The 13,880-nt window shown below is 42.5% G+C and overlaps 1 protein-coding gene across 6 annotated transcripts in view; it reads left to right on the top strand.

Moving 5' to 3' along the window:
* Nucleotides 1-13,880, top strand: part of TMCC1 (transmembrane and coiled-coil domain family 1) — a 181,704-nt gene that overhangs the window by 123,968 nt on the left and 43,856 nt on the right. The window contains exon 1 of one of the 6 annotated variants that reach the window (XM_006274153.4): nt 10,667-10,748. The exons of the other annotated variants lie outside the window; for them this stretch is intronic. Coding sequence (XP_006274215.2) covers nt 10,716-10,748 — 33 coding nt within the window. The 5' untranslated portion in view covers nt 10,667-10,715. Of the gene's footprint in view, nt 1-10,666; nt 10,749-13,880 lie in introns of those variants that run through there. 6 annotated transcript variants of the gene reach the window in all.

Below are 13,880 nucleotides of genomic sequence, written 5' to 3'. Positions count from 1 at the left end.
CCAGGCTAGCTTTGTACACCTTTTTTTCTGCTGACCTGGCTAGTTGCATCAGTATCATGTGCTGATTTATCTCTCATTCACAATGCTGTCTTCATGCTTATGGGGCTCAGATTGGTTTCTTGCTGACAGCTGTATAGTATTGAATTACCAAAGATATGTCATATGCTGAGGGGTAGGAAAGCCTGTCTCTCCTTACCCATGTCAGAGGAGCATGTGGCTATTAGAAATGGCTCCTAACTTAAATGGTCAGTCTTCAAATACTCTTGGAGGCTGTACACTTTCATAAAAGGAAGACAAGCTCCCCCTACCGGCACAAATTAGAAAAATGCTGAGTGAGTTGGACAGATGGAAGGGGAAATCATTCCTCATGCATGCAGATAGGACCTTGGTGAAGAAATAAGAAACAACTTTGAGCTATGAGCTTTCTTTGGATGGCTTAAGCTACATTTGCAAGGCAGAGAGAGAGAGAGTTTAATCCTAGTACATGTTCAGCTACTGTCTTGTTAACAGTTGCCTTTTGGGCAATTAGTAAGGTAATTGGAACTAGTAAGGTGACTGCATAATTGTTTATGGAACGGGTACAGTTTACAGTGCTGGTATATTATGGTGCCAAGTACAGTGAATGAACCTGTTTGTCTGAGCTGCTGTTTAATTGTTAGATATGATCTTCGAATTTTCTGTTTCTTGTCCCATTTCACGCCATTGGCCTTTTTTTCTTTCCCTTCAACCAGTTCTCATGGGACAGCTATGGTCATCTCCTCATACCAAAGTCTTCAATAGTTTCATCAGTTATATTTGTTTCAGGGTGCTGTAACGGTGGCAGCCAGCATGAAATGCAAATGTAGTCATCTTTACAGTTTTGTGGTTTAACTTGTATTTTACCAAAATTAAAGAAAATGTGAATAATGGCTGCCTCTTCTCCACAAAGGTTTCATAGTTTCATAGATGTTAATTTCATAGATGTTAGGGTCGGAAGGGACCTGAGGAGATCTTCTAGTCCGACCCCCTGCCATGGCAGGAAAGAGTACTGGGGTAAAACGACCCCGGCCAGATGTTCGTCCAGCCTTTTTTTTTAAAGACCCCCAGGATAGGAGCCAGCACCACTTCTTTTGGAAGTTGGTTCCAGGTCCTAGCCACCCTGACAGTGAAATAGCACCTCCTTCTAGCCTGAAACTACCCTCCGCTAGCTTGTGTCCTTTGTTTCTTGTAACTCTCAGGAGTGCTCAGGGGAACAGGGACTCTCCCAATGCCTGCTGGTCCCCCTTGACTAGTTTGAAGACTGCCGCTAGATCCCCTATTAAACATGGAACTTATTTAAGAAGTGTGTGTGTGTGTGTGTGTGTGTGTGTGTGTGTGCGCACTTCATATTTTATATCTGAAGTGGCCAACATGTGGCAGGGGCAGCCTCTGTGTGTAGCACAGATTGGAGAGGGGGCAGACAGCACAGTGGTAGATAGGGCAGGGAGCAGAAAATAGAGCAGTGGATTGGGAGGAGGGCTGGAGTGGCACTTAGAGGGGACTAATTTATGGCATGCCTGGCAAAAAAGTTGGCCCCCAGTCTTCTGCATTGCCAGAGTTACTGTTAGAGCTGATGTCTTGATCCGCATTGCAAGGCACTGCCTAATCATACTTCTGCCTCCTGATTTGATGTTTGCAAGTCTGAGGCTTTCAGTTTCGTAAGATCCATTCCTTCACAATTAATGATGCTGTTTGTAGTCATTAATTTAATCTAATCAATACCGATTAATTATTGATAAAATACTATCTGATGCTTGGGTTCGTTTGGCATCATTATATCCCTGCGTCACGAGTATTGGAGAACTTAAAACTTGCCCCAAAGTGAGTAATTTGCAAACAGACACATTATTTATGTAGCATCCCGCTGACTCTTGTTAGATTTAATGGATTCTCAGCCTGTGTTGTTCACTTACTTCTGGGTTTTTTTTTCTTTTTAAAGCTCTGTAGTTGATTTCACTGGATGGCTATAGCCATCCACCTTTGTGAGAGCCATGAAGGATAGAGCCACCTCAGTACTTGGCTAAGAGACCTTTTAAGAAACAGAGGATTCCTTTAGAAAGTGTTTGGGGTCTTTTCATTTGTTAGTTCTTCAAACTATAAATGCTGAAGAAATGCCCCACTGCCATGCTGAGAGGGCTGCATCCATGTTACATTGTTGTACACGAATATTCAGGATTGGGTATTGTTAGTACAATTTGTAACATGCCGATCCTTTCCTCTACTACCCAACCTTTCAGTCTTAAATTGCACCCTCCTTTTGACAGTTTTGTTTAAAATAGGAAACTTCTTTGTGAATCTCCTCTTTGTTCCCATAAAACCTACTGCACGCTCATTTTTTGGGTGTCTTCAAAATAAAATCGCTGCCCTTATAAACATCCACAAAGTTGTGAGTTGTCTTTTTCATATGTTTGGGGTAAAGTGAAGTGATATCTATACCACGTGTTGCCTTCCTTATGAAGTCCTTGGTCAGCACTATTCCAGCCATGTCCCACAAACCAATTTTTTCCTTCTCTATTTCTGCTTCAGTGTACTCGGCATCACCACAAAATAGCTCCCAGTGCACTGTCCCTGTGCTGTTGTTTGTGTGCCTCTCTGAAGCAGCTTGCGCACTTTCCATTTTTTTTTTCCCCTCTTGTGCAGAAGTTGTCCCCATGGGAGGGGCAGCCCCACTATCATTAAAACCTCCTGGGATACAAGGTAGCATTAGTCTGTTGCCTTGAGTTTGTAAAATACTTTTTGCTTAGTCACTATTCATGTCCTCCATCACCTTGTTCAACAAGGCTCTACTGAATGCTTGGAGCTCACTTATGCCACGTCAGGACCATTTGCTCAAGTCCGTCCCATGCGCTTTCCGAAGGCTCTTGCTGCAGGAAGGAGCTGTGGTTACTGAAGGGGAAAGATGGTGACATTTCAATAAGAGGTGAACACCCAAATCCCATAGGCTCCTTGGATAATCCCAGCCTGAATGAAGTCGCTGCAGTACACAGGCAGATTATGAATGCTGTCTGATTTCTGTTGTTGATGAGCTATGTCAGATTCTTTACAGCTCTTGGCAGTGGCCTTATTCAGTCCAGAATTTGGCTGCACTGAGAACCTGTTGTGGCTCCTAGAATCACTTAACACTTATTAGTAAGTAGTATTTGTGCTCTGGATTTTAAAGCGATACTTTTCTGTTTCTTCTCTGACTATGTAGGGCTGCTGTTTTGCATACAGCAGCATGTGGGTCACAGTAGGGAAGTTATACAGTGAGAAAATGGAGAGAGAGCATCCCCCTAGGAACCAGGATGGCTGGCAACCCTGCCCTAGGGGCTGCATGTTGAGCCTGTAGGTTTCTCTGAAAGCAGTTGCAGTAGTGAGAAGGATTCCTCTGAAAAGCTGAGCTGGGAAGTTATCTGAACTCATGATCGGTATGAGACAGTCTTCACTATGAGGTCTCCTGTATTAGCACCACACCATGACACCCACCCCAAACCTGTAAGCACGGGACTGGGTATGAAAAATTCAGGTCAGAAGGAAACAAGGGGGAGGAAATTAAGGGAAGCTACAGCAAAATGCTTTGCAATCCAGAGCTGCAGAGAGAGAGACAAGGTAAGCCAGAGCAGGCTGCTTGGGCAGCCCAAGTGTCACACTAGGCCAAAGATGGCTTCATATTGTGTCTGTCATTGTGACTTTGATCTTAAGCTTTCTCAGACAGTATTCAGCTTTTGTGTTGCAGCAATGCTTTTCAGCTGAATTTCTAACACGTGTCTTATATCCAGACTGCATTTGACTTTCTTGCAAGTCTGACCCTCTCTTTCCTCTCACCTTCCTCTTCCTCCCCAGCAAAGTTAGAATCAGTCAATAGGTGAACAGCCGTGAACTTCCTTTTGACAGTTTTGTTTAAAACATTTAAGTCCCCCTGCCCGCCCTTCCATTTAATGAATGCTTGGAAAATGGGGAAAAACAACTGTTGGAACAAGTCTACTCCCCTGGAAGGGCAGCAAAGAGCCTCTTCCTCCACTGAGATACTTACCTGGCTATTGAATATGGTTCCTGTTTTAAAAAGTAAGAGCAGGATTGAGGCTAAAAAGTAAAATGGAGGGGAATACAGGAGGTCATCTAATCTAACACCCTGCTCAAGGCAGGATCATCCTTGTCTAAACCAGCCCAGATGAGTGTTGGTCTAATCTGTACATAAACTATATAAAGTAGCTGTGAAATCACTGCATAGTTCTGTGTTGACTTTGGGGGTTTTCTTGTGCTGCTACTGAGCAAGGATGTGTGAGGGATCTGATGTAGGACTGCATTTTTGTAATCCTCTAAAGATCAGTATTGTATATCCCTCCTTTTTTTTTCCTGTCTCCCTAACTGTCTCCTGCACTGGGGCAGTGCACATATTCTGCAGCAGATTGCAGATCACACAAGAATAAAAACATCTTGCATTATCTGACCTTCTATTGAAGAAACTGTGTTTTGGTGTTGCTCTTCAGCCTCTTGCCATTTAGTTTATTGTGCAATTAAAGTCCTGGCTCTAGCTCTGGGAAATGTCTTCTGCACATCTGATCTTGGATAGACTAGTTTTATTTGGCCTCAAATTTTGATCCGTATCTTATCAGTGACTGAGTACAGCTTGTGTTTGTTTTATGGCCTGGATTTTAAAGATCATCTTTGGAGCAAGAACAAACCTGACTTCCCACTCCATTTTCTCTCATTTACCTGCTAGGGATCATGCTAAGGCAGGATTCTGATTCTCAGGTGATTGATATCAGTAGCTTCTGAGAAGGCAGAAGGGCTTCCCTGCTTTGATTCTCAAAGAATTAACCAGAAGCAAGCTTGTAACCACATAGGAAAGACTAGTTTTTCTCATAATTCCCACATCTTTCAATACCAATCCTTTCTATATATCTGCCATATCTTCCCAATGAATAATGAAGTGTATAGGTAAAGCAAGATGTTTATTTTTGCTCACATTCTGATTAGCAGCAGAAGACTGTAATTACTAATCAATCCATGGAAGTCTAATTGATAACTGTTAAACTGATGTGATTTGTTGAAGGTATAGAAACATGGGAAGCTACAGGATCCTGTCCCAACAGCGTTAGAAGCCCACTTGAATTAAGGGGACATCCATGAGAACCCAACATGTTATTTCATACATCCCTCATATCCTTCACAGCCTGAAAACATAAACTTGTTAAAATGGGGGAGGCACAAGACCAAAAGAAAATACAATACTATTTTTTGGATAGAGTTCAAATGAAGCCGCACATAAATTCATTTCTATATTTCTGCTAGAGGCAGCAATAAGAAAAATAAACCTTTCGTCGTTCTAGTATTCCATAAGGAATATGTAAATGGAGGCAGCCTCCTCTTTTTCTTGAAGCTTGCCCAAATAGAGATGAATGGCTAAGAGATTAAAGAGGGGAGGCTTCACGGTATTCTCTAAAATCCCACCAGTGTCACAGAAGAGAGGGCTGATCTGAATTGTGATAAAAACATTAAAAATATTTTATATTTAATTCTTTCAAAAGAAAAAATTCCACATCTGATGAGCCACTTTTGTCACTTTCTTTCCTTTTTTTTTAAACCACGCATTTCAAGTTATCAAGGATTAACAATCTAGAATTTCTTCTGCTTCCTACTGAGTAAACCTGATTTCTAGATTAAACCACAGCTCTGTTCCAAAGGCTAATTAATTGAAGGATTAAATAGCCTCTGCTTGGAGAAGGAAGCTGATGTCTTGGCTGTCTTAGTAATATTTCAGCAGCAGCTTGTTGGACAGTACCTAAAGTAGCATAAACCTCTTATTCTCTCTAATTTCATTACTGAATAATTAGCAAACCACCTTTTATATTGCATTTATAAAAAGAGCAGTAAGCAGCACTGCATTTTATTTGTTATGCCAAGGAAAAGCAGCTCTTAAATGCATCCAGATTTGGTGGATATTCTGCCTTGGCAGATGACTTTTTAATCAGAAAGTGGCTCCATCTTTTAAACTGTTAAGAAACCCCCCTGCAAATATGTACCAGCCAAACTTTTGAAAGTGCCTTTTCATGCACCAACTTTTGGCTGTTTCTTGAGTTGGGCAGGAATGTGTAATCTGTCTTCTGCACTCTTAATTGTAACTTGCAATTAAACTCTTCAGCTAATTAAAGGAATTCTCTCACTAAAAGCTGTGAAAACTCTCAAGTCAAGAAGCAGGAAGCAAGTACCTATTTGCAGACGCTACACTTGCTTTGAGAAGTTTAGTTTTTTAGTGAGGAAGAATTGTGTAAGGATTAGAATAGGCACTTGGATGTCAGACTCTTGGTTCAGTTTTTTTTAAATGCCACTGTTTTGGTTTACAACTATGGCAGACATGCATGCTTGGTTTAAGAAGACGAAAAATTTTAAATCCTTTTGTTGGAAATCATTACTCAGATTTGGGATGGTTTTTTTGTTTTGTTTTTGAGGGGTGGGGTTTCGTCCCTAAGAAGACTTCATATCTTTAGTTTTCACCTTTCTTAAGATGAATTGTTTTTGTGGCAAGCTTGTAAACTGAAGGCTGGTTGCTTAGAGCTGTTCCCAATGTCAAGTAAATTTACATCAGTCCAAGGGCTTAGTTGTTTTCTCATTGATCCCTTCCCATGCCTATTTCATGGGAGCCCTGTCATACAGCTCTGAAACCCTATTTTAATAGTGCATAGTCTTTAAGGTCTTGTACCAAGCCCTTATTCTGACAGTGCTTCTTCCAAAAGCACAGCAATCCTGGCCTTTGGAAGGCTTCTCATGCAATCATGAGTTGGTAAAGTAAGTGATCTTTTTGCTTAGGATACCTCAGCAAAAGGGCCTCCTCATGACTCACCAAAGCAAGCACACAAGCAGACCTAATGACTTACGGTCTTCTTCTGTATGAAAAAGGTTTTGTTGGCTGAGCCCTTGCAAATGAATTCTGTCAACCTAGGATCTTTTCTGATTTGCAGTGAAAGATCTTCATAATGCTTGAGGATAGATAGAAGACAGCTTTAATACAAAGTCTTGGCTGTCACTAGCTCTAACAAGTTCAGGCTTCTGCTCAAAGAGTCACAACCTTAAAGATCAGTTACCTCTTACTTAGAGTTTTGGACTCTTCAGTGTTGCATTTTCTTGGAGATGCATGTCTCTTGGACCTTTCTGAAAGGACAGTATCCAGAAACAATCCCGACACTAGCTTCACTGGCCACATGCAAACTTGTCTTCAGGTGTAGAGAGGAACTGAGGTTACAGGGCTGATGTTTATACAAACAGGATACAGAAACACTTTCACTGTTTGAAGAATATCCCCTTGCTGTCTAATGACTCGCTGTCCTGAAAGTTTATGTAGACACCACTAAAAGCATTAAATTCTGAGACTAACTACTACTTGGATAAATAACGTTCTTACCTAGGCAGTCATTTTAATATTGAGCTACTATGTGCGGCCCAGGAGATAAAATGAGGATTAGTTACAGTACACTGGGATAGATAAATGATATTGGTAAGCCCTAGAAGGCATTTAGTTTTCTGTAAACCTGTTGTGAAAACTGTTTTAAATACTCTTCAGAAGTCATACTGAGACCATTTAGAATTTCCTGCTGTGAAACACAAACCTTGTTAGCTTTATAGGCATATAGGAAACCCTGTTTCTAAATGTCTAGCAGTATAAAAATCTAGTCTCCTGTGGACAGAAGTGGAAGTCATTTCACCACATAGTAAAACAAGGCGTTTAATCCTAACTGCTTCTGTACAAAGCTTCTGCAAAGCTTTGATCTCCCTCCGAGTTCATATAGTATGCATGCCTGCCTTGAATTGGCCAAACAACCTCTGGGCAATAAGGGAGAAACAAGACTCTTAAAAACTTGGTTTTATCATTGATCAACCAGCAGATTTTGCTAGAGAATATGAAAGATGCTTGTTACCATTACCCTCAATGACAAAACCTGTAAACCCAGGAGACCCACTGAGACCCAGATGAGGCTTAGGTTTTAACCTGGGGGAACCCTAGCTCATGTTCTAAGGCCATCATTTGTAGTCATCATTTTTTTCTCTTAAGGTCTTCTGCCGTGGTTTTGCTTTATTGGTGTTTTTACATTTTTGTTCTCTGATAGATTTTTTTTCTCTCTAAATTAGGTAGATTGCTCATGTTGGTATTGGGCAGAGGGTCTTAGCAAATGTGAGCATGAAGTCTGTGGGACTCAATAGGAACGCGGCGCTTTGGGGCAGGAGCCTGATGTGGATCTCTTAGAACAGGTTGCGCCAGGAGCTGAATTTTTCCTTTTCAAAAATTTGTCAGAATCACCAAGTAGAAGACTGGCAGGTTTGGAGAAGAACCATATGTAACCTGGCCACAAAGCTGGCAATATGCCCCTGAGCAAGAACACAGAACTGTGCCCTCTGCTGTCATCTGGCTGCATGTATTAGCCTGGCTTACAGGTTCTCAGGGGTTTTCACCCTTTTTTAACAAGTTACCCCTTCTGGCTCAAAGTGTCAGCTCATGCGCCCCTTTATCTTTTTCTTGTTTTTAAGGGGTGAGGGGGCAGATTGAGCCCCCCCCGTGGTGAGGGAGGGAATGGGGCTGGGGCAGGGGTAGGTGCTGCACAGCCAGGGCAGAGCATGAGACGGACCGGCGAGCGGCTCATCGTGGGGGAGGGGTGGCTCCCGCTGCTCCACACACCCCAGGAGGGCACCCCGGAGTGGAGTGCACATGGAGTGGTGTGGATACTGCTGTGGGCTGGGGCTAGGCCAGGTTGCGCTTGGGGTGAGCAGCGGCACTGGGAGGGGGACTATGGGAGGGGCTGCAGCCACTCCAGAATTCACCGTGGCCCCCCCAGCTCCCTCTCCCAGCGCTGCTGCTGCCTGCCCCAAGCACAGCCTGACCCAAAACCCCTGGCAGGAACAGCCTGGCGCTGCCCAGGCCCCAGCCAGCAGTTGCAGCCCGCCCTCGCCCCACTCACACATCCAGGACACACCCCCTCCCCCCCCCCCCCCGTGCCCTCCCAGGGTGCACTTAGCAGCGGGAGCCACCTCCATGCCTCCACCCCGCCTAGGCAGCCACAGCCCTGGCCCCACTCCCTCCCGCCGGACCCTGCTGCTCTCCATGCTGCTGGGCTGTGCTCCTGGCTGCCTGTGCACACGTACACAGCATTTATCAGCCACATCAGTTCTGCATACCCCCTACAACTTTTTTAAGTACCCCTAGAGGTACGTGTACCCCCGGTTGACCACCACTGGGTTATGTCAATGAGAAGTGGCACTAATGTTATGGTAACAAGCATCTTTCATTATTCCACAGCAAAATCTGCTGGTTGATCAATGGTAAAGCCAAGTTTTGAAGAGAGTCTTGTTTCCCCCTTATTGCCCAGTGATTGTTTTGCCAATTCTTCAAGTCAAGCATGCATATACTATATGATGTCGGAGGGAGACAAAAGCTTTGAGCAGTAGCAGTTAGGATGATTACAAGACCTGTGAAATAACCTCGTGTTGTATGTGTCTCCTCCCCCCTCTTACCCCCCCAGCCACTTACTTATTGTTGGAAAATAAATTAACAGCCCATAAATTAACTTCCTTCTTCGCAGTATGTATACTTAATAGTGAAGATATTTTGTGGGAATACCCTCTTGTAATTGAGCCTCTTAATTGGGTGCCTCTTAACATAGGTCAGAATTGCTTAGCTTTCAGCTAATAGCACCTCAACAGATGCAAAATGCCCAATCCAGGTCTCACTTCAGGGAAGATCATCTCCTTCCCATCTTATCAGGAGTGCTCAGGATCTGTAGTCCTTACTTCCTCACAATCAAGTATGCAGGGCTTCTAGATGAGGAAGACTGGACAGAAGAAACAGTCCCAGAGCCATGTCAGTGTAATTCTTAACTTTAATGAAAAATGCATAATTAGCAGAAATGCTGCACAACTCTGTCCATCCACAGAATAAATTACTAAGACCAAGGTGATCAGAGAATCTGTTTTTAGCCAGTCTCATGCTTCCATTCATTTCCCTGGCCACTCCGAAATTTATTTTTGATCCTTGTTTTAAAATAACTTCTCTGCTGACAAAAGAGGTTCATAGTTGTTTTATTTGCCTCGTCTGTGGCCACATAAATCCACAAGCTTTCTGTGCTGTCCGTTGCTTCACAGTTGCTGAATTTACTTGTTTCTCGTGTCTATATGAGAGAATCTCCAAAGTAAAAAAATTCCCCTTACGCCACTTAATAGAAACTTGGAGAGGTTATGATTTGTTGCAAGACGAGCATTCCTGGCTTCTAGTCCTGTACTCTCAATTATTCGACAGTGCCTTTAGGCTTCAACAAAAAGGGGGTCTCCTTTATCTGTTCTTTTTTGTAACTGCCTTGATCATGTTCAGGTCAAGTGGAAATACTTTTTTCTCCTTGCTTTATTGAGCAAGAAGCTAACTGCAAATGTCTTCCTGCCTGATTCAGTGACTGGAAATATTTTTAGTGGGCTCAGTAACTCTGTTACAAAGCATTCATGTGACAAGCACAGATCACTTGTTTTCTGTTGCTTTTGCTTTCTAGAACATCCACCCAGGGCTCTTGCCAACATACCCAGGGTCCTCCTGCTTCATATTACAGTGATTACTGTGAATTCAGCCTAACACGGCTGGAGCCAGGCTCTGCTACCGTTATTCTGAAGTACAGCATGTTCGAGCTAGGGATTGACGCTGGGTTTAGACTGAGCATTCCTTCTTTTACTTCCGAACCAGCATGGAAACTTCCTTCTTGCCTTCTCCTGAAACAGTATGTTGCGTTTTGTTTTGTTCCTTCCACCCTCCCCGTATCTAGTTGTTGAGTGTGGCTGATTTTGCTAGACAGACTCGTGATGGGCAATGAATGCTTAAAAAAGCTCAGCATTTCTGTCAGGCTCTGTTCCCAGCATTGACAATTGTCTTATTAAAATTCTGTTTGCTAGTTGCTATTTTTTTTTTTTTTTTATAGCTAGGACCAGAGAAACCAAATTTAAATTTGATCTTATGTTCTTTGCCTTCTGTAACTGTGTCACTTTTTTTGGCCCCCTCTTTGGACCTGTGATATTGTAACATTCCAAGTCTAAATCTCTTGAATCTGCCTAACTTGAAAGAGAGTATTTAAAAACTAGACAACCAGCTGGTGTTTAAGAGCGCTTGTTCAGTTCTTTGCATGTAGGTAGGTGGCTTGGTCGTGATGTCGGAGGTTCCTTGTACGCACAGGAAAGCTGTGTTTTTGTTTGGTTGAGTGATTGGAAATGATTTCTACTACAAAAGCCCCTTGTCCTTTGAGCAGCCCATTAGAGCTGCTGCAGTTATAGCAAGCAACTTTGACTTCAAAGCCCCCAGGAAGGACTTCCCTACAGCAGTCCACAATGCCGTGATGCGGAGTTGGTGCCTTTAAACAGGACAGAGCGCTTCAGAACCTGAAAAGATACAAAACACCGCTGTAACCTCCAGAAAGCCCAGAGGAAGTAATAGGACTGACAGCCTTTAGGACTGTTTACAGCATGAACCATGTATATGGCTTGTGCAATAAGTCCTTGCTCTTCAAAACCAAAATATGCCCCTGACTTCCACCTACTTGTGTGTATCTGTTTTACAAGCACTCTTTATGGGCAAACTTGAAACTGGCTGTTTGAACCAAAAAAATAGCAGATGCTGCTGCTTTTATGTCAAGTCTGTCTTCCAAAAACTAGATGTAGATTAAGTAGTTTCTGAAGTAGCTAAACTTTTTTCACTCTCCATAGCATTAGTAATATTTCATATGTATTGGTTCATGTGAGATTGAAACAAGGATTTCCCCGCCCCCTCCCCCCCTCCCAAAAAAACCCCAAGTATAGAAGTATAGACTTAATTTCCTTTTCTGTTTTGTGGTGATTCTGTTCAATGTAGGCTTTGTTTGAAATGGTTTTGTTTTTCTATGCCTTGCAATGCCCTTTTTTTGAGTCAGCAATCCTGACACATCTCCGTTTGTTCAGGGGTTATGAAAGGTCAGCCTGTTGGCTGCCTGCAGCTTAAAATCCAACTACAACTTGTATCAGGAGATACTGGAGGGAGTGGAAGGGGAGCGGTTGAAAATAAATGGAGATCCATAGGAGGAAAATAGGAGAATGACATACTGTATTTGGGCTCTGTGCTCTTGTTCCTAGAAGACAGAGCCACATTGTTGGGATAAAAAAAGTAAAAATACCCAAAGCATTCAAAGTATTTGCGCTTTTTTTTCTTTGCCATTCTTTTTCTTTATGTTACTCTGATTAATGGCTAGAATAGCATTGAAAGGCATCACAGATCCAAAGGTGACCTGGAAAGGAAAGAGAGCTTGGTTCTGTACTTCTCATTTTTAATGACTGAGAGAGAAGCTTGAAGACTTAAAGATACTGTGTTTTCTGTTTCCATGTTAGAAATGTGGATTGTGTGTAGGCTGGAAGGCTTCGATCAGGGATCTAGTGCAAGAGATGAGTGAAAGCTGAGCTATTAAGATTGGGAAGGAATTTTTAGTCCACCTGTTTCTGGTGATACCTATGAAAGGGTGATACTTGGGCTAACAAGTTGTTGGTTACCCCTGCAAGCTGAGCATTGAGATTAAATAGCTTCTAGGCTATTGTATTAGATGACTCTGCCAAGTCACCTTTTGGTGGTATTGTAGATTTTTGTTTTCCCTTTAGACTAGGTTGCTAAGAGTGTCAGCACATGACAAAGCCATGTTGTTCATCACTCCCTGCCATTATAGAACAGGAAATCATAACTGCCTCATGTTGGTAACACAAGTTATTTACTTGCACACAGTCATTCTTGTTTTGAAGCCACAGTATTGGCTGTAATCATATGGATCTGGTCAGTAATTCCTCACACACGTACAGTAGTGTGAACTGCAGTTCAGTTTTGCAGACACAATGTTACATCCTGTGTAACTTGCTCTATGTGGCAGTTTACATTGCCTGGTGTGTTTATGGAGAAATGCCTAGAAACTCAAAAGAGAACTGAAATAGGAAGAGAAGAAAAAGGTCCAGAGAGATGGAAAATGCATTACAAAAGCACCTTTCCTTCATGGTTTGGAAAGGAATTGAAAGACAGCCAAAGCTGGAGAACCAGTCCAGGGAAAGTTGCTCCAAACTTCCTCTTACAAGTTCCCTACCATTGTCATGGGATAAAGTGTTTAAGTCACAAGGAGGCAGACATAAGACGCAAACAAGGCAGCTTTAGAGGGAAAAGACTGTTCAGGATCAAGGGTAATTCCCGTGCTTTCTGATCTTGGCAATAACTGCCGTTCTGTTCCTCCAGACTAATACATGTTTCTTTTAGAAGAAAGACTTTTCTCTGGAAGTATTTAGTAGCTTGTGCTTGGTGCAGCCCAGAGCTGACAGGCAGATGACCCTGGCTCGAACTAGTTTAGAGATCTCCCAGAGGAAGAAGAGAGTTGATTAAAGGAGCACAGCCAAGAACATAACCTTCCTGTGTTTTCATAATGGAGAGGGCAAGATGTAGAACCCATTTTAAAATGAGAGGGAAGCAGTTTAAAAAAGGTGAGATGACCAGTGAGAGAAGGGTTGGGTCATTGCTAATCCATAATATTAAAAGTTGTCTTGCGAAAGTCGACACTGCAAAAGCCAGTGTCTCCTGCTGCATCATATCTAAATTCCCCATGTTGTTTTAGAAGGAACTGCTGGAAGAGGAGTTAAGAGAACTTTTAAAAAGAAGCCAACACAAATTTTAGATACTGTCTCCCATCTTATTTGTGAACATATCTTGGGTAACATTTTAATTCATTAAAAGGTTTCAAAAGACTTAGTTCAGGATTCATAGTTGATGTGATGAATCTATACCACAGTGGGGATTAATCCATCAATGATGCCTTGCAAATTATTCCTCCTCTTAAAACATGCATATACTTCCCTCCTCCCAC

Source organism: Alligator mississippiensis, chromosome 12, assembly GCF_030867095.1.
Source record: "Alligator mississippiensis isolate rAllMis1 chromosome 12, rAllMis1, whole genome shotgun sequence".
NCBI lineage: Eukaryota > Metazoa > Chordata > Crocodylia > Alligatoridae > Alligator > Alligator mississippiensis.
The sequence above is the reverse complement of the archived record's forward strand: the minus strand, read 5'-3'. Positions and strand labels throughout refer to the sequence as shown.